This window comes from Danio rerio, chromosome 15 (assembly GCF_049306965.1).
Source record: "Danio rerio strain Tuebingen ecotype United States chromosome 15, GRCz12tu, whole genome shotgun sequence".
In the NCBI taxonomy this organism is placed as follows: domain Eukaryota; kingdom Metazoa; phylum Chordata; class Actinopteri; order Cypriniformes; family Danionidae; genus Danio; species Danio rerio.
The window spans coordinates 50737501-50757500 of NC_133190.1; the positions used below are offsets into that span (position 1 = coordinate 50737501).

The following is a 20000-nucleotide window of genomic DNA, read 5'->3' on the forward strand; positions in this document are numbered from 1 at the left end:
AATCACTGACTCAAATGATTTAATTAGAAGCAGATTCATTTAGAAATGAAGTGATAATCGTCTTTGTGAATGAATCACTGACTCAAATGGTTCATTCAGAAGCAGATTTGTTAAAGAATTAAGTCACTGTCTTTATTAATGAATCACTGACTCAAATGATTCACTTAGAGACAGATTCATTAAGGAATTAAGTCACTGTCTTTATTCACGAATCACTGACTCAAATGATTCATTCAGAAGCAGATTATTTAATTAATTAAGTGACTGTCTTTAATAATTGATCACTGAATCACAGGTTCAAATGATTCATCGAGAACAGGATTCATTCAGGAATAAAGTGACTGTCTTCATTAATGAATCACTGACTCAAATGATTCATTCAGAAGCAGATTAATTCCAGAATGAAGTGACTGTCTTTATTAATGAATAGCTGAATCACTAACTCAAATGATCCATTCAGAAGCACAATAATTTAATAATAAAGTGATTGTATTTATGAAAGGCTCAAATGATTCATTTAGAAGCAGAGTAATTCAAAAATCAAGGATTAATGGATCACTGAATCACTGACTCACGTGATTTATCCAGAAGCAGATTCATTAACTCAAATGATTAATTCAGAAGAAGATTCATTTGGGAACAAAGTTACTGTCTTTAATACTGGATCAATGAATCAAAGATGTGAATGATTCATTCAGAACAGGATTCATTCAGAAATGAAGTGACTGTCTTTTTTGATGGATTGCTGAATCGCTGATTTAAATGATTCATTCAGAAGTAGACTCATTCAGGAATAAAGTGACTGTCTTTATTGAATGATCACTGAATCACTGACAAAATGATTCATTCAGAAGCAGATTCATTCAAGAATGAAGTGCCTGTATTAACAGATCACTGAATCACTGACTCACATGATTCATTTAGAAGAAGATTCATTGATTGCGTGTGCGTGCATGCATGTGTCAATGTATGTATGTATGTATAGGTGTGTGTCTGTGTGTGCGCATTATAATTAGCTTCATCAAACAGTAAGAAAAGCAAAAAATATATATATTTAGAATGCTCATCAGCCAATCAGAATCCAGGAATATTTTCAACACAGAAAAAGGTAAAAACAGATCGTTTTGATGTCTGACCTTCGTTTTCGTCTTTGATGGGGAAGCAGAGGATGTTCCTGGTCCTGAAGCCGGTGCTGTCGTCCACACCGCGGTAAAACAGAGGGTGTGAATACGCATCTTTAATGTTCAGGATCTTCCCGGTGGTGGCTACATGACCAGCGATTCCCTGATCCGCCGGGATACGAAACTCTTTCTGCTCACACACACACACACACACACACACACACACACACACACACACACACACACACACACACACACACACACACACACACACACACACACACACTGTTAGTTTAGCGTGTATATTGTGAAATATGCAGCGGATGTTTGTAATGAAGCAACACACACATGTAGACTTTAGGTTTATGCATGGTGTCATATCACACAGCTCTTACTGTCATGTTTATGGAGTGAAAGAACAGCAATAAACTTTTTAAAAAACACACACACACATTGATATTAATATCATGAGGGTGACACGGTGGCTCAGTGGTAAGCACGGTAGCCTCACAACAAGAAGGTAACTGGTTCGAGTCCCTGCTGGGTTAGTTGGTGCTTCTGTGTGGATGAGTATGTGTGTAAATGAGTGGGTATGGGTGTTGCCCAGTACTAGCTTGCAGCTGAAGGGCATCTGCTGTGTAAAACATATGCTGGAATAGTTGTCGGGTCATTCCGCTGTGGCCACCCCTGATAAATAAGTGACTAAGCCGAAGAAAAATAAATGAATGTTATGATTTAATATTAATAATCATCCATTACCGACACTTATTTTCAATTTAATGTACGCAACGGCTAGGCACTTTATGAATAGCACTTTATCAGTTTTTCTGCATAAATACCATAATAATAAGTACAATATTTATTTATAAAGCACATTCAAAAACAATCAAAGCTGCCCAATGTGCTGCACCTAAGAGTTTATAACAACTGTTATTAGGTGTCATTCGCACAGTTATGATATTTTAAATGGAAAGATAATATTAATAATAATAATTAAACCCCTACTCTTTTTTCCAAGGACATCCTGGGATTTTTTAACGACCACAGAGTCAGGACCAGGGTTTACTGTCGCATCTGAAAGACGGCACTCACTGAGCTTTAGGATCCACACAGACCACAGGTTCAGTGTTGCTGCTTTTAGGATTATGTGACACTGAAAACTAAAGTAACGTTGCTAAAAAATCAGTTTTACATCAATTCAATTCAATCCAATTCAGCTTTATTTGTATAGCGCTTTTACAATGTAGATTGTGTCAAAGCAGCTTCACATAAATGGTCATAGTAACTGGATCAGGGTAGTTCAGTTTTTAGTGTTTAAGTTCAGTTCAGTTTAGCTCAGTTCAGTGTGCTTTAAGGTCATTACTGAGAGTCCAAACACTGAAGAGCAAATTCATCGATGGGTAGCTCTACCAATCCTGAACAATGCAAGCCAGTGGCGACAGCGGAGAGGGAAAAAAACTTCACTGATAGGAGAGTGAAGAAAAAAAACCTTGAGAAAAACCACAGATAATTATTTACACTCTACTTGATATTAAATAGACAACAGCTATTTAAATCATAATAATATTTTACATCATGTGTCATGTCATTTTCATCAGCTTATTTGGCGCCAGGTCGCGGGGGGGCAGCAGTCATAGGAGAGAACTTCAGACTTCCTTCTCCCCAGACACTTCTTCCAACTTCTCCAGGGGGGATCCCGAGGCATTCACAGGCCAGCCAAGAAACACAGTCCCTCCAGCGTGTCCTGGGTCTTACCTGAGGCCTCCTCCCGGTGGGACATGTCTGGAACACCTCCCTAGGTAGGCGTCCAGGAGGCATCTGAAACAGATGCCCAAGCCACCACAGCTGACCTCTCTCGATGTGGAGGAGCAGCGGCTCTACTCTGAGCTCCTCCCGGGTGTCAGAGCACCTCACCCTATCTATAAAGGCTGATTTATACTTCTGCGTCAAACGCTGGCGTATGCTACGGCGCTGATGCATAGCTCTTTGCCGTGGCCGTCGGCGTCACTGACGTGCACCTCTCAAAAAAGGTAACTACACGTCGCAACAATGCGTAGCGCAAGCTCTGTGATTGGTTGGCTTGGTAGCGCTGACGAGTCTGGGCGGGACCGAGAGCCGCACGAGCGGCGCTAGCCCAATGGAGCGATTGTTTACAAGTATGGAGTCCCGTGAAGGAGCTCCGGATGGAAAGTTTTGTTTTGTGTTTACCTCATAGTTAAAATTGTTGCACGTCCGCCGGTTCCTGCCTCAAAATGAGCGAGTTTGAGCTGCTTGTACATCCAGGAAGTGTTCAGGAAAAGCAAAACAGCAGAAAAGAAACTCGACACAGAGGAACATTTACACATCACTGCCAACTAACGTTTCGGAAGTGTTAATGCAGACCAACAGAGACAGCAGCAGAAGTATAAATGCACAGCTACGGGTGTTGCATGCGCCTTGGGTTACGCCAGTCACCTGACGCTGAAGTATAAACCAGGCTTTAGGAGAGAACTTCAGACTTCCCTCTCACCAGACACTTCCTCCAGCTCCTCCAGGGGGGATCCCAAGGCGTTCACAGGCCAGCCAAGAGACATAGTCCCTTCAGCGTGTCCTGGGTCTTCCCTGAGGTTTCCTCCCGGTGGAACATGCCTGGAACATCTCACTAGGTAGGCGTCCAGGAGGCATCCGAAACAGATGCTCGAGCCACCTCAGCTGACTTCTCTCGACGTGGAGGAGCAGCGGCTCTACTCCGAGCTCCTCCCGGGTGTCAGAGCTACTCACCCTATCTATAAAGGCTGATTTATACTTCTGTGTCAAACGCCGGCGTATGCTACGGCGCGGACGCATAGCCCTTCGCCGTGGCCATCGGCGTCACTGACGTGCACCTCTCAAAAAATTTAACTACACGTTGCAACAATGCGTAGCGCAAGCTCTGTGATTGGTCGGCTTGGTAGCGCTGACGAGTCTGGGCAGGACAGAGAGCTGCGCGAGCGGCGCTAGCCCAATGGAGCGATTGTTTACAAGTGTGGAGTCCCGTGAAGGAGCTCCGGATGGAAAGTTTTGTTTTGTGTTTACCTCATAGTTGAAGTTGCTGTATGTCCGCCGGTTCCTGCCTCAAATTGAGCGAGTTTGAGCCACTTGTACATCCAGGAAGTGTTCAGGAAAAGCAAAACAGCAGCGAGGAAACTCGACACAGAGGAACATTTACACCTCACTGCCAACTAGCTCTTCAGAAGTGTTAATGCAGACCAACAGAGACAGCGCACAGAAGTATAAATGCACAGCTACGCGCGTTGCATGCGATGTGGGTTACGCCGGTCACCTGACGCAGAAGTATAAACCAGGCTTTAGGAGAGAACTTCAGACTTCCCTCTCACCAGACACTTCCTCCAGCTCCTCCAGGGGGGATCCCAAGGCGTTCACAGGCCAGCCAAGAGACATAGTCCCTTCAGCGTGTCCTGGGTCTTCCCTGAGGTTTCCTCCCGGTGGAACATGCCTGGAACATCTCACTAGGTAGGCGTCCAGGAGGCATCCGAAACAGATGCTCAAGCCACCTCAGCTGACTTCTCTCGATGTGGAGGAGCAGCGGCTCTACTCCGAGCTCCTCCCGGGTGTCTGAGCTACTCACCCTATCTATAAGGGTGCATCCTGCCACCTTGCAAAGGAAATTTATTTAGCCGCTTGTATCTGAGATCTTGTCCTTTCAGTCATGACCCAAAGCTCATGAGCAGAGGTGAGAGTAGGAATGTAGACTGACTGGTAAATCCATAGCTTTGCCTTTCGACCCAGCTCCTTCTTTACCCAACGGGTACATTGACTGCATTACTACTGCACCAATCCCCCAGTCAATCTCAAGTTCCGTCCTTCCCTCACTCGTGAAGAAAACTCAAGGATACTTGAACTCCACCTGGGGTAAGGACTTTCCTCCAAACCACCTTTCTCGTGTGGAGCACCCTGGCCTCGGACTTGGAGGTCCTGATTCTCATAACAGCTGCGTCACACTCTGCAGCAAACCACCCCAGTGCATGCTGAAGGTCCATGTTTGATGAAGCCAACAGAATGACATCGTCTGCGAATAACAGATAAAATCCTGTGGTCCCCGAACTGGACCCCTGCTTTGAAATTCTGTTCATAAAAATAATGAGCAGAACCAGTGACAAAGAGCAGATCTGCCGGAGTCCAACATGCACTGGAAACAAGTCTGACTTATTGCTGGCAATGCGAACCAAACTCCTACTCTGTTCATACAAGGACGAGACGGCCCTTAACAGATCGCCCCATACTCCCACAGCACCCTCCACAGAATGCCACGAGGGACACCGTCGAATGCTTTCTCCAAGTCCACATAACACACATGTACTGGTTGGGCATACTCCCATGAACCCTCGAGCATCCAGGTGAGGGTATTGAGCTGGTCCAGTGTGCCACGGCCTGGACAAAACCTGCATTGTTCCTCCAGGATCCTAGGTTCATATGTTACATGCTTACGGTATTATTAATCCAATATATCCACGTGCATTCTCACCTCATCATCGTTCACCACTCCTCCATCAAACACTTTGGCCACCAGTTCATGACTGACTCGATCCAACAGGAACACAGAACAGCTGAGAAAAGAGAAAGACACTGAGCAAATGCAAAAACACTTATTAAATCAGTCATCAGGGCTTGACATTAACTTTTTTTACTCAGCAGCCACTGTGGCTAGTAGGTTTCCAACATTTCAAGCCATTTTCACCAGCCACACGTTTCTTGTTGGGAAAATATATTTTGCTAAAATCTGACTTTGACATGCTACATCACTTGATTTAGATGTTGTGTTAAGTCCACATGCCTTCTCATTCATTTCACTTCTTGTGTGTGTTGTGTATTAGCTTGCTCAGTGTGCACGAGCTTATGGACTGTCACAATGCACTCAGTTTTTATTTCACGACTTTCCAGGGCTCAAAATTAAGGATTTACCAAATTTATCTCTGAACACACCAAATAAGTATTTATTAGCCACAATGTTTTAATGTGTAAAAACAAGGAAAATATAGCGTTATAGGGGTACTTTTTAAAGGTTCAGGACACCCTGGAGAACTTTTCTTTTTATATTAACAGATGTGTGTGTGTTGAGCATCAGTTAAGACAATGTTAGCACCTGTCAGCTTTAATTGTGGGGAAAACTGGATAATTTTAACCGTTTGTCAGCTGATTTCAGCTTCCGGGTTTGAAATTATTTTTGAGGGCGGATCAAAATCGGTGGCGGAGCGCAGTACTGCAAGTGCAATGATGACGCGTCGGTTTCTCATTATTATTCATAGCGGAGTTTTCTTATCCTATGAGAAGAGCCGGCTGCTTAATTATTCATGAGACCTGCCAGACCTACCAGAGTCAAGCCCGAGCTGTGGGACACGTCACGGACTCACGGCATGGGCACACAGTATTTAGCCGTTCATGAAGGCTCGTATGCGTTTTTTTCCATGATCCACGCGGTTTGTTGCATGTTTTCCCCCGCGATCTTGTCAGGGTCGATCATACAGCAAAGCTGTGTGTGTGCTGAGAGCAGCACGAGAATTAGAGAATGGCACATCACTGTGCTGCTGTGTTTGCCTAAATCCCCCAGATTACCAGCAGGACTAATGGTTAAAATAGACTGGTCAGGAGACCTGCTGCACTGAGTCTGCTGGATACGGGGATTGAGGGAGAAGTCCTCATTATAGTGTTTACATGAAAACACTTATCTTAATAATGATATAAATTGTGGTTATGTGTATATGAAATTACGAATAACAAATGTAGCAGGGCATTAAATTACTGTTAATTTCTTTGCATTTTAACTTTGTAAACTATAAACTCATGCGTCTCCTCGCGGTTTGTCTCATTTTGTTAGCTACCTTCGTTCGCTCACGTTCTCCCCTGCTGGCCACGCCCACTCCTGCCTGATGCTCGCGGAGCTCCAAGCCCATTAATCATGCATCTTTTGAAAAAATTCTGAAGAAGACTTTAACCGAAAGTGGGGGGGGTCATGGCCCTTTAATTCAACAAAACGTTTCTTTAAAAAAACATTACATTTAAAAAATAATTATTGTCATTTATCTTAAATATGCACAGTAATCTGTCCTGGCTAAAAGTCCCAGATCAGCAGTTAACTACACATACACTGAGTTAATCTGCCATTACACTGCAAAAAAAGCTTTTCTTACTTAGATTTTTTGTCTTGTTTCTAGTCCAAATATCTAAAAACTCTTAAATCAAGAAGCATTTTCAAGACAAGCAAAACATACTGTCTTGTTTTAAGATATAATATGACAAAATAAAGTGAGTTTTCCCCATAAAACAAGCTAAATAATCTGCCAATGGGGTAAGCAAAATAATCTTATGTCAAAAGGAAAACCAAGATTAATTTGCTTACCCCATTGGCAGATTATTTTGCTTGTTACAAGGAAAAACTCCCTTAATATTGGGATATTATATCTGAAAACAAGACCAAATATTTTGCTTGCCTAGAAAATATTTCTTGATATAAGAATTTTAAGATATTTGGACTAGAATCAAGACACAAAAAAAAAGTCTACGTAAGAAAAGCATTTTTTGCAGTGTAATCAGTTAAACTCTGCTGTTATTTTGGGATTTCCGCCTGGATTTTGCCTATCCAAATTTAAAAGCTTCCCAAATCCACATGCAGAGGTGTAAATGCAAAGATTTGGTATCATTTTAAAGAAAACCCTTTGAATGTTCACTATTGAAGATGTTTAAAATATCTGTATATGTTGTCTGTGTTATAATCAACACCTAAATAAAGAGGCGCTGTTTGTATTTTTTTTTATAAACTCATATTTGAAAGTGTACCTTTTATGTTCAGTGTGCTCTAGCGTGCTGTAGTTAATGTTGGTGGTTCCTGCACATGTCTGTCATCATAGGAAATAAGAAAAATGTCTCCACCATAATCTATGCAAAAGTTATTGTATTCCAACTGATGAGAGGTGCTGTACAAGCCACAGGGAGCGATCATTGTGTTCATATTTCACTATTCTTTTGTTTGATCAAACATAATTCACTGTGTTTGGACCACATCAGACATATAAAAGCATTACTTATACACATCACCTCAAAAACAGAGGAGAAATGGCCCTGAAGCGCACAGCATAAGGCAAGAGATGACAGCTGTCTGTGCTATCTGGGGCTGCTTATTGATCATAAATGTATTGTTTTCACTTCTGCGCCATGGAAACACCACGATTCATTCAGCAACTGTTTGATATGTGAATATAATTCAGTAAAAAGAACGCAAAAACGTATGAGCACCGGCAAGAGCTTTCATTTGAGCTATAACTTGCACATGTGTCAGATAAAAAATATGACAATGAACCAATGTTCAATACCCAGCTTGGTTGTGCAAAATATTTAAGTGTAAATAACTTTTGTACAGTAGAATAAGAACCAAAGTGATGCATATGTGCATAAAATAGAGATTCTACACTTTCAAACAAAAACACTTAAGAGGGTCTGGTGCAATGCTGGCCCTTTAAATCTTAAAGCGAAAGTCGATGATGTCAAGGACCCAGTACCGGGTTCCCGGAGTTTAACTGGTTGAAGCAATTTTATTGTAAAAAAAAAAAAAAAGGTAACACTTTAGAATAACTATCTGTTACAACTAGTTAATAGGTCATTAATTAACTGTTAGTTAATGGGTTATAAATGACTTGTTAAATGAAATAGTTTGTTAATTATTTATAACTGTGCATTATAGATAGCCAACAGATAACTTATAATCTGTTAGTTAACAAGTAATAAATGACTTGTTAACTGTATTTTAATGATTTATAAATATAAGTAATAAATTAGTAATAGATCATGAACAAGTTGTTAGTAAATTACTTACTAAAGACTTGTTAAGTATCAGTTAATACTTTATATACGTTATTGGACCGTTATTCTAAAGTTGCAGCTATTCTTCATTTATTAACTGTTAGTAAATGAGGAATAGTTGCAACTTTAGAATAACGTCCCAATTACATACATGAGCTAATAACTAACACTTAGCTAATATATTAACTCACACTTTACAGATCAGTTGTTCATAGTTTGTTAACCTACTAATACCGGTGAAACTTTGTGGAACAGCAAATGGATGGAACAAGTTCAAGCTACAGAAATTGGATGTGATATTTAAAGCATAACATTTTTGTGACTTAACCTTGTTCCACTCATAAGCTTTTGTGTGCTGTATTTTACCAAAGAAACTCCACAGATGAAATGTTAAACATTGTGAGTCATAACATGGCAGAACAGCAGTATACAACAGAATGCAAACCTACGAGGTTTGGGCACTTTTTTTCATTTATTTATATATTTTTTTAAAGTTCTACAAAGTTTCACTGGTGTTACTAGATGGTAGAGAAACTATGAACAACTGATCTGAGTTTGAGTTAAAATATTGTGTTATAAGTGTTAGTTATTAGCTCATGTATGTTATTGGGACGTTATTCTAAAGTTGCAACTATTCCTCATTTACTAACAGTTAATAAATGAAGAATAGCTGCAACTTTAGAATAACGGCCCAATAACATACATAAAGTATTAACTGATACTTAACAAGTCTTTAGTAAGTCATTTACTAACAGCTTGTTCATGATCTATTACTAATTTATTAGGTATAGTTATAAATCATTAAAATACAGTTAACAAGTCATTTATAACTTGTTTACTAACGGCTTGTAAGTTATTTATTGGCTATCTATAAGGCACAGTTATAAATAATTAACAAACTTCTAACTTTTATTTAACAAGTCATGTATAACCCATTGACTAACAGTTTATTAATGGACTATTAACTAGTTATAACAGATAGTTGTTCTAAAGTGTTACCAAAAAAATATATAATTAAACCATATTAACAAAAATAACTGAGCAAAAGAAAGCAGGTGAAACACACCATGCACACGGTCAATGTTAGGCCTGTTAATAATCTCTTCTAAGAATAATTAAATGAAAGCAGTGAGCGCTGCTGCTTACAAAACAATATGTGTATTTTTTAACCCTGAGCTCTGGAAAGCAGCAGGACTGTGGGTGCATGATCATCGCTCTTTGTCCAGTCTATTACAAAGGGAACCAATCGCACCCGTTGCGCTTCCTCTAGGCACGGTTGCTTTGCGCAAGTAAACGGGAGCGCGCATCACATCAGCTGTTAGCCCGAGTGATCATGCTCTCATTCTGTATTCAGCATTCGTTTGCACGTGCGAACACAGTTATTTTTGTCTGTCGTGCTGCTTCTCGATTCTAATATCACATTTGCACGAACATCGGGTCATGCTTATTGTCGAACCCTGCTTTAAAGAAAACTACAATTTAAAAAGGATTTCCAACCAGCCAAAGTGACTAGTGGAGGAGTCTGCGTAACCCACCAGAGCTGAAATCCACCCGCATTTGGTGGGTTGGCGGGTGTTAATGTAAAGCCCCGGTCATAACCATACCTGCTAATGAACAGCTTCTGTATTTTGTGTGTATTAGTGTTTGTGAATTGCATTATGGGATGTTGATCTCAGATCTGCCCTCTTCCGAAAAAATTCAACTCTACGGTTTAACAAAATTACTTTTAATGGCGTTTTAGTGCTTTAAAATAATAATATGATGTATTAAAATAATAATATCCGGAGAAATGAGTCTGTAAAATTGCAGAAAATGTGCCGAGTTTGCATGTTCTCCTGCTCCGGTTTCCCCCACGGTCCAAACACATGAGCTATAGGGGGACTGATCAACTAAACTGGCCGTAGTGTATGAGTGTGAATGCAGGAGTGTTGGGTGTTTCCCAGTGTTGGGTTGCAGCTGGAAGGGCATTCGCTGCAAAAAACATATTCTGGATAAGTTGGTGGTTCATTCCGCTGTGGCGACCCCTGAATAATAAAGGGACTAAGCTTAAAAGAAAATGAATGAATGTAAAGCCTTCATTATTTGCTGCATTTGAGTCGTCGCTCCTTTCCCCCCCAAACCGTGACAATAATCCAATCCACAAGCAGAAATAAACTCCGGGAAATAAAAATACGAACCACAAAATGCAGAAACCTGCTAATTTTCGTGTGTGTTTTACAGTGTATCTCTGTCCGCAGTCGACTCAGAGTAAATGTTTAGAGTGTGTGCGTGAGTGTGTGTTTAATTGCTTTCATTAAAGCTTTCAATATTTGATGGGAGTTAATTGATATTTATGAGGACGCTGCTCTGCATTGCTAACAGTCGCGGGTCTGGAATTGGCTTGGACGAAACCCAAAACTATCAAGCACATAATGAAGTACGTGTGTGCGAGTCTCACATCTCTGCATTGCTCAGGTTTCTGGCCTCCACAATGATCTCCTGCAGTAATACAGACACATCGTCTGAACAGAGACAGAGAGAGAGAGAAATTAATAAACAGAGAAATTAAGCTTTTTATTATTAAGCCACTTTATCATGGCTGTAATTGTAATTACGACAACATATAAACAGTGTCTGCAGCCTGCTTTACAATTATGTAGACAAATTAAAAATATTGTGTTGTTTTCAGAAATAACAAGGTAAAATTAAGCTCAAGGGATTTATTTATTAAGAAATAAGGCAAGCGGCTGTCTTTAATAATGGATCACTGAATCACTGACATACTGAAATGATTCATTCAGAGGCAGATTCATTCGGGAGTTAAGTGACTGTCTTTATTAATGTATCACTGAATCAATGACTCACTCAAATGATTCATTCAGAAGCAGATTCATTCGGGAGTTAAGTGACTGTCTTTATTAATGGATCACTGAATCAATGACTCACTCAAATGATTCATTCAGAAGCAAACTCACTCAAGAGTTAAATGACTGTCTTTATTAATGTATCTGTAAATCAATGACTCACTCAAATGATTCATTCAGAAGCAGATTCATTCGGGAGTTAAGTGACTGTCTTTATTAATGGATCACTGAATCACTGACTCACTCAAATGATTAATTCAGAAGCAGATTCATTCGGGAGTTAAGTGACTATCTTTATTAATGGATCACTGAATCGATGACTCACTCAAATGATTCATTCTGAAGCAGACTCACTCAGGAGTTAAGTAACTGTCTTTATTAATGGATCACTGAATCACTGACTCAAATGATTCATTCAGAAGCAAACTTACTCAAGAGTTAAGTGACTGTCTTTATTAATGGATCACTGACTCACTCAAATGAGTCATTCTAAAGCAGATTCATGCAGGAGTTGAATCACTGACTCAAATGATTCATTCAGAAGCAGATACTCAGATATTGAGGAATGAAGTGACTGTCTTTATTAATGGATCACTGACTCAAATTATTCATTCGGAAAGAGATTAATTCATGTCTTTATTTAACGCCTGCATGTCGGCTAATCATAATTAAGCATTCAGCAGACCTGTAGTATAAAATATAATGTGTAGAAACACAATCTAATGCTGAGTTAGTGATATCAGTTATTTGCACTCACCCAGGTGTGTGAAGAGGTTTTTAGCCACCTGCAGCAGAGCCTGAAATACAATAAGACTAATATAAGTCTCACTGTGTGTGTGTGTGTGTGTGTGTGTGTGTGTGTGTGTGTGTTTGTGTGTGTGTGTGTGTGTGTGTGTGTGTGTGTGTGTGTGTGTTCACCTGACACTCAAACTTGAGCTTCTGCTCCTTCTGGAAGGCCAGTGTACTGGTCAGAACTGTTGATGTGTAGCAGAAACAGTGCTGGATCACATGTTCATCTGCCTCCATATACCTGACCACACAGGAAAAACAAATTAAATAATAACTGTTATCACCAACTCTGTTACCGTCAACTAGATTATTGTCATTTCTGTTACTATCAACTTATTTATTGCCAACTCTGTTATCGTCAACTCTGTTATCATCAGCTTTGTTATCGCCAACTATGCAATCGTCAACTCTGTTCCCGTCTGCAACTAAGTCAGTCAACTCTGATATTGTCAACTATGTTATCACCAACTCTTTTATAGTTAACTCTATTATCATCAACTGATATCGTCAACTATGTTTTTGTCATTTCTGTTATTGCTAACTCTGTTACTGTCATCTCTGTTATCTTCAACTGTTATCAGCATTTTTGTTATCATCAACTCTGTTATCCTTGTCAACTAAGTCATTGTCAACTCTGATATTATCAACTTTGTTATCGTCAACTCTGTTATCAGCATTTCTGTTATCATTGTCAACTAAGTCATTATAAACTCTGTTATCGTCAACTCTGATATTGTCATCTCTGTTATCAGCATTTCTGTATTGTCAACTCTGCTATCGCCAACTTTGTTATCATCAACTTTGTTATCAGCATTTCTGTTGTCATTAACTCTGCTATTGACGTCAATTAAGTCATTGTCAACTATGATATCGTCAACTCTGCTATTGTCAACTCTGTTATCGTCAACTCTGTTATCGTCAACTCTGTTATCAGCATTTCTATTGTCATCAACTCTGCTATTGTCAACTCTGTTATCGTCAACTCTGTTATCAGCATTTCTATTGTCATCAACTCTGCTATTGTCAACTCTGTTATCGTCAACTCTGTTATCAGCATTTCTATTGTCATCAACTCTGCTATTGTCAACTCTGTTATCGTCAACTCTTTTATCAGCATTTCTATTGTCATCAACTCTGCTATTGTCAACTCTGTTATCGTCAACTCTGTTATCAGCATTTCTATTGTCATCAACTCTGCTATTGTCAACTCTGCTATCGTCAACTCTGTTATCAGCATTTCTATTGTCATCAACTCTGCTATTGTCAACTCTGCTATCGTCAACTCTGTTATCAGCATTTCTATTGTCATCAACTCTGCTATTGTCAACTCTGCTATCGTCAACTCTGTTATCGTCAACTCTGTTATCAGCATTTCTATTGTCATCAACCCTGCTATTGTCGTCAACTAAGTCATTGTCAACTCTGCTATCGTCAACTCTGCTATCAGCAACTCTGTTATCGTCGTCAACTCTGATATCATTATCTCTGTTATCAGCATTTCTGTATTGTCAACTCTGCTTTCGCCATCTCTGCTTTCGTCAACTTTTTTATCAGCATTTCTGTTGTCATCAACTCTGTTATCGTCGTCAAGTAAGTCATTGTCAACTCTGATATCATCAACTCTGAGATTGTCAACTCTGTCATCGCCAACTTTGCAATCGTCATCTCTGAAATCAACTCTTTTCATCAACTCTGTTATCGTCGTCAATGAAGTCATTGTCAACTCTATAATTGTCAACTCTGATATCCTCGATTCTGTTATCTCTACCTTTGCTATTGTTATCAACACTGATATTATTAACTTTGTTATCAGCATTTCTGTTATCTTCAACTCTGTTATCGTTGTTAAGTCTGTAACTCTGTTATCGTCAACTGTTTTCGCCAACTTTGTTATCATCAACTCTGTTATCCTTGTCAACTAAGTCATTGTCAACTCTGATATTATCAACTTTGTTATCGTCAACTCTGTTATCAGCATTTCTGTTATCATTGTCAACTAAGTCATTATAAACTCTGTTATCGTCAACTCTGATATTGTCATCTCTGTTATCAGCATTTCTGTATTGTCAACTCTGCTATCGCCAACTTTGTTTTCATCAACCTTGTTATCAGCATTTCTGTTGTCATTAACTCTGCTATTGTCGTCAATTAAGTCATTGTCAACTATGATATCGTCAACTCTGCTATTGTCAACTCTGTTATCGCCAACTCTGTTATCGTCAACTCTGCTATCGTCAACTCTGTTATCAGCATTTCTATTGTCATCAACTCTGCTATTGTCGTCAACTAAGTCATTGTCAACTCTGCTATCGTCAACTCTGCTATCAGCAACTCTGTTATCGTCGTCAACTCTGACATCATTATCTCTGTTATCAGCATTTCTGTTGTCATTAACTCTGCTATTGTCGTCAATTAAGTCATTGTCAACTATGATATCGTCAACTCTGCTATTGTCAACTCTGTTATCGCCAACTCTGTTATCGTCAACTCTGTTATCGTCAACTCTGTTATCAGCATTTCTATTGTCATCAACTCTGTTATCGTCAACTCTGTTATCAGCATTTCTATTGTCATCAACTCTGCTATCGTCAACTCTGGTATCGTCAACTCTGTTATCAGCATTTCTATTGTCATCAACTCTGTTATCGTCAACTCTGTTATCAGCATTTCTATTGTCATCAACTCTGCTATCGTCAACTCTGTTATCGTCAACTTTGTTATCGTCAACTCTGTTATCAGCATTTCTATAGTCATCAACTCTGCTATTGTCAACTCTGTTATCGCCAACTCTGTTATCGTCAACTCTGTTATCGTCAACTCTGTTATCAGCATTTCTATAGTCATCAACTCTGCTATTGTCAACTCTGTTATCGCCAACTCTGTTATCGTCAACTCTGTTATCGTCAACTCTGTTATCAGCATTTCTATTGTCATCAACTCTGCTATCGTCAACTCTGGTATCGTCAACTCTGTTATCAGCATTTCTATTGTCATCAACTCTGCTATTGTCGTCAACTCTGTTATCAGCATTTCTATTGTCATCAACTCTGCTATCGTCAACTCTGGTATCGTCAACTCTGTTATCAGCATTTCTATTGTCATCAACTCTGCTATCGTCAACTCTGTTATCGTCAACTCTGTTGTCGTCAACTCTGTTATCAGCATTTCTATAGTCATTAACTCTGCTATTGTCAACTCTGTTATCGTCAACTCTGTTATCGTCAACTCTGTTATCAGCATTTCTATTGTCATCAACTCTGCTATTGTCGTCAACTAAGTCATTGTCAACTCTGCTATCGTCAACTCTGCTATCAGCAACTCTGTTATCGTCATCAACTCTGACATCATTATCTCTGTTATCAGCATTTCTGTATTGTCAGCTCTGCTTTCGCCATCTCTGCTTTCGTCAACTTTTTTTATCAGCATTTCTGTTGTCATCAACTCTGTTGTCGTCGTCAACTAAGTCATTGTCAACTCTGATATCATCAACTCTGAGATTGTCAACTCTGTCATCGCCAACTTTGCAATCGTCATCTCTGAAATCAACTCTTTTCATCAACTCTGTTATCGTCGTCAATGAAGTCATTGTCAACTCTATAATTGTCAACTCTGATATCCTCGATTCTGTTATCTCTACCTTTGCTATTGTTATCAACACTGATATTATTAACTTTGTTATCAGCATTTTTGTTATCTTCAACTCTGTTATCGTTGTTAAGTCTGTAACTCTGTTATCGTCAACTGTTTTCGCCAACTTTGTTATCGTCATCTCTGTTATTGCCAACTTTGTTATCGTCAATTCTGTTATCGTCAACTTTGTTATCGTCAACTTTGTTATCGTCAACTTTGTTATCAGCATTTCTGTTGTCATTAACTCTGTTATCGTCATCATTTCTGTTATTGTCAACTCTGTTATTGTGGTCAACTCTTATTGTCAACTTTGTTACCATCAACTCTGCGTTACCTCCGTTATCGTCATTTCTGTTATCTTTCTCCTTCTCTTTCTCTCTTATCGTCAATAAGTCAAACACATCTCACATGGGTTAAAACACACATACACACACACACACACACACACACACACACACACACAAACACATAATCTTCACAGAAATATGAAAAGAACGACTGAAAAGAACGAATGAAATGAGACAAACAGACGGAGAGATGAAAACAAGAGAAACTTAATATCAAATATCCAATGTTCATATCTCTGCGTGATGAATTTCATTTCCTTTATTTCAGACGTCCAGACGACACGCACACACACACATCCCATCCCATTGGCTGATATAATCTCAATATTCATTATATAATCAATTCCAGATTCTCCAGCCAGTCGATCATGTGACCCAGCTGGAGATTCAGCACATGTACAGATGAGGACGACGACATTTTTATTATTATTATTTTAACGAATTTTCAAATATTTTTCATAGTGCTGTTTGTGTGTGTGATGCGTCAGTCTCTATAATAATCTGTAGAGATCTGTGTATTAGAGGCCTTTTTCATATTTTCCCCCCCAAAAAATGAAAAGATATATGAACCTGCTGGTGTTTTGAGTTGTGATGTTATTGTGTAGTGTGTGTGTGTGTTTGTGTGTGTGTGTGTTGCTGTGACGCACCTCTGTCCTCCGAGTTTGTTGAATGTGCACGCCAGCGCCACCACCTGTCCAGTGGCTTGACTGACCACTGGAACACACAGCATTGAGTTCGGCTCCGACCCCAGCAGACTGCTGAGTAACCCACGCTCCTCCTGCACACACACACACAGACCCACACACACACACATAACCATGAATGCAAGCACACACACATGCACATCCATATACAAACAAAGACAGTTACAGTGATTGTGTTTGAGTGTGTGCATATGTGTGTGTGTTTGAGTGTGTGTGAGTGCGCAAGAGTGTGTACATGAATGTGTGTATATTTGTGCAGGTATGTTAGTGTGTGTGATTGTGTGTTTAATTGTTTGTGTGTATGTGTTTGTTTGTTTGAATGTTTAAATATGTGTATGTGTTTTATGTAAATATTTGCATGTGTGTGTGTGTGTGTGTGACCTGGCTGATGTCCTGTAGTGTGATGGATTTCTTTGTCTCCACCACCTGCCCGAAGCGCCCGAACATGAGCTACAGAGAATAAACACAAAACAACCAAACACAACATTACTTCGCGTTTACAGTATTGTAGTTGGCAGATGGTTTAATCCAGAGTGACTTACGTGTGTGTGTGGTGTGTGTGTGTGTGTGTGTGTGTGTGTGTGTGTGTGTGTGTGTGTGTGTGTGTTACTGAAACAGACAGAGATAACAAATAAGAAAGACTTACCGGAAAACTAATTTCCTCTTCCAAAATTTTATCTCCCACAACCTGCAGAGAAAACACACTGTTAGAGAGTCTGTGTGTGTGTGTGTGTGTGTGTGTGTGTGTGTGTGTGTGTGTGTGTGTGTGTGTGTGTGTGTATATTTATATTTGTGTCACCTGACAGAAGAGTTGGTGATTGTCTTCAGACACCAGCAGTAAACAGCAACACTGCGACTGAGTTTCTGTCTGCAACTGAAACACACACACACACACACACACACACACACACACACACACACACACACACACACACACACACACACACACACACACACACACACACACACACACACATCAAACACAACAACATCATGTGTATTTGTTTATTTGTTTATTACTAATTAATAGTTCAGATCACACACACACACACAACACAACGTTTAGGGTTTGCCACATTACTGAAATAAATGGGCAAACTACCAAAACACTGCCGGTCATGAGCACCACCGCAGTCACCATCAGGAGGCGCCATCATCACTGAAGTAGAATTTTGCTTAGCACAAAATACTAATCTAACGCCTGATAGCCCCTCCCCTTCATCAATAGCCCATCCACTTTAGCAATACGCCTTGCCTTCATTAGTAGCTTATCGCCTTTATCGTTGGCCACTCCCCTTATTAATAGCTCCTTTCCCTTTATCAATAGCTCCTCCCCTTCATTAGCAGTGCTTTCCACTTATCAAAAGCTCCTCCCCTTTATCAATAGCCTCCCATTAATTAACAGCTCCCTCTCTTTATAAACATCTCACAGCTTTTTAAATAGCCCCTCTCCTTTAATAATATCGCCTACCCTTCATCAGTAGCTTCATCCCATTTATCAATACTTCCCCTTCATCAGTAGTGCTTCCTGTTAATAAATAAATCCTTTTTATAAACAGCTCTACCCCTTTATTAATAGCTCCTCCTTTTTACAAATAGCTCCTCTCCTTTAACAGTAGCTCCTCCCCTTCATCAATCGCTCATCCTATTTCTAAATAGCACCACTCCTTCATCAATAGCTCCTCCTCTGTATATATAGCTCCTCCCCTCCCCTTTATCTGTAGCTCCTCCCCTTGATCAATAGCTCATCCTTTTTATAAATAGATCCTCCCCTTTATCAATAGCCAGTCCCCTACATTAGTAGCTCCATCCCCTTTATCAATAGCTCCACCTATTCATTATCAGCTCCAACCCTTTTTCTTTAGCCCCTCCTCGTTATAAATAGCTCCTCCCCTTTAACAGTAGCTCCCCCTTCATCAGTAGCTCTTTGTATTTATAAACAGCTCCACCCCTGCATCAATAGCTCCTCCTCTGTATATATAGCTCCTCCCCTTTATATGTAGCTCCTCCCCTTGATCAATAGTTCACTCTTTTTATAAATAGCCCCTCCCTTTTATCAATAGTCACTCCCTTCATTAGAAGCTCTATCCCCTTTATCATGAGCTCCTCCTCTTCATCAGCAGCTCGTTCTTATTTTAAACAGCACCACTCTTTAATCAATAGCTCCTCCTCTTTATATATAGCCCCCCCCTCCCCTTTAACTATAGCTTATCCCCTTACTCAATAGCTAATCCTTTTTATAAACAGCCCAACTCCTTCACCAACAGCTCTTCCTCTTTATATATGTAGGTCCTCCCTTTTAACTGTAGCCCCTCCCCTTCATCGATAGCTCATCCTCTATATAAATAGCCCCTCCCCTTTATCAATAGCCAGTCCCCTACATTAGTAGCTCCATCCCCTTTATCAATAGCTCCGCCCATTCATCATCAGCTCCAACCCTTTTTCTTTGGCCCCTCCTCTTTATAAATAGCTCCTCCCCTTTAACAGTAGCTCCCCTCTCATCAGTAGCTCCTTGTATTTATAAACAGCTCCACCCCTGCATCAATAGCTCCTCCTCCGTATATATAGCTCCTCCCCTTTATATGTAGCTCCTCCCCTTGATCAATAGCTCATCCTTTTTATAAATAGATCCACCCCTTTATCAATAGCCAGTCCCCTACATTAGTAGCTACATCCCCTTTATCAATAGCTCCGCCCATTCATCATCAGCTCCAACCCTTTTTCTTTGGCCCC

General features: G+C 39.9%; 1 protein-coding gene across 6 annotated transcripts in view; it reads right to left on the reverse strand.

The window, feature by feature from the left end:
• The window catches only part of pde2a (phosphodiesterase 2A), a 257971-nt gene that overhangs the window by 18124 nt on the left and 219847 nt on the right, over nucleotides 1-20000 (reverse strand). For all 6 annotated transcript variants that reach the window (XM_073924136.1, XM_073924140.1, XM_073924138.1 and 3 more), the window contains 9 exons: nucleotides 18067-18141; nucleotides 17914-17955; nucleotides 17649-17717; nucleotides 17211-17341; nucleotides 12716-12827; nucleotides 12555-12594; nucleotides 11392-11455; nucleotides 5626-5707; nucleotides 1137-1311 (listed from right to left, as the gene is read on the reverse strand). In XM_073924136.1, the coding sequence (XP_073780237.1) occupies nucleotides 1137-1311; nucleotides 5626-5707; nucleotides 11392-11455; nucleotides 12555-12594; nucleotides 12716-12827; nucleotides 17211-17341; nucleotides 17649-17717; nucleotides 17914-17955; nucleotides 18067-18141 (790 nt within the window). The remainder of the gene's footprint in view (nucleotides 1-1136; nucleotides 1312-5625; nucleotides 5708-11391; nucleotides 11456-12554; nucleotides 12595-12715; nucleotides 12828-17210; nucleotides 17342-17648; nucleotides 17718-17913; nucleotides 17956-18066; nucleotides 18142-20000) is intronic.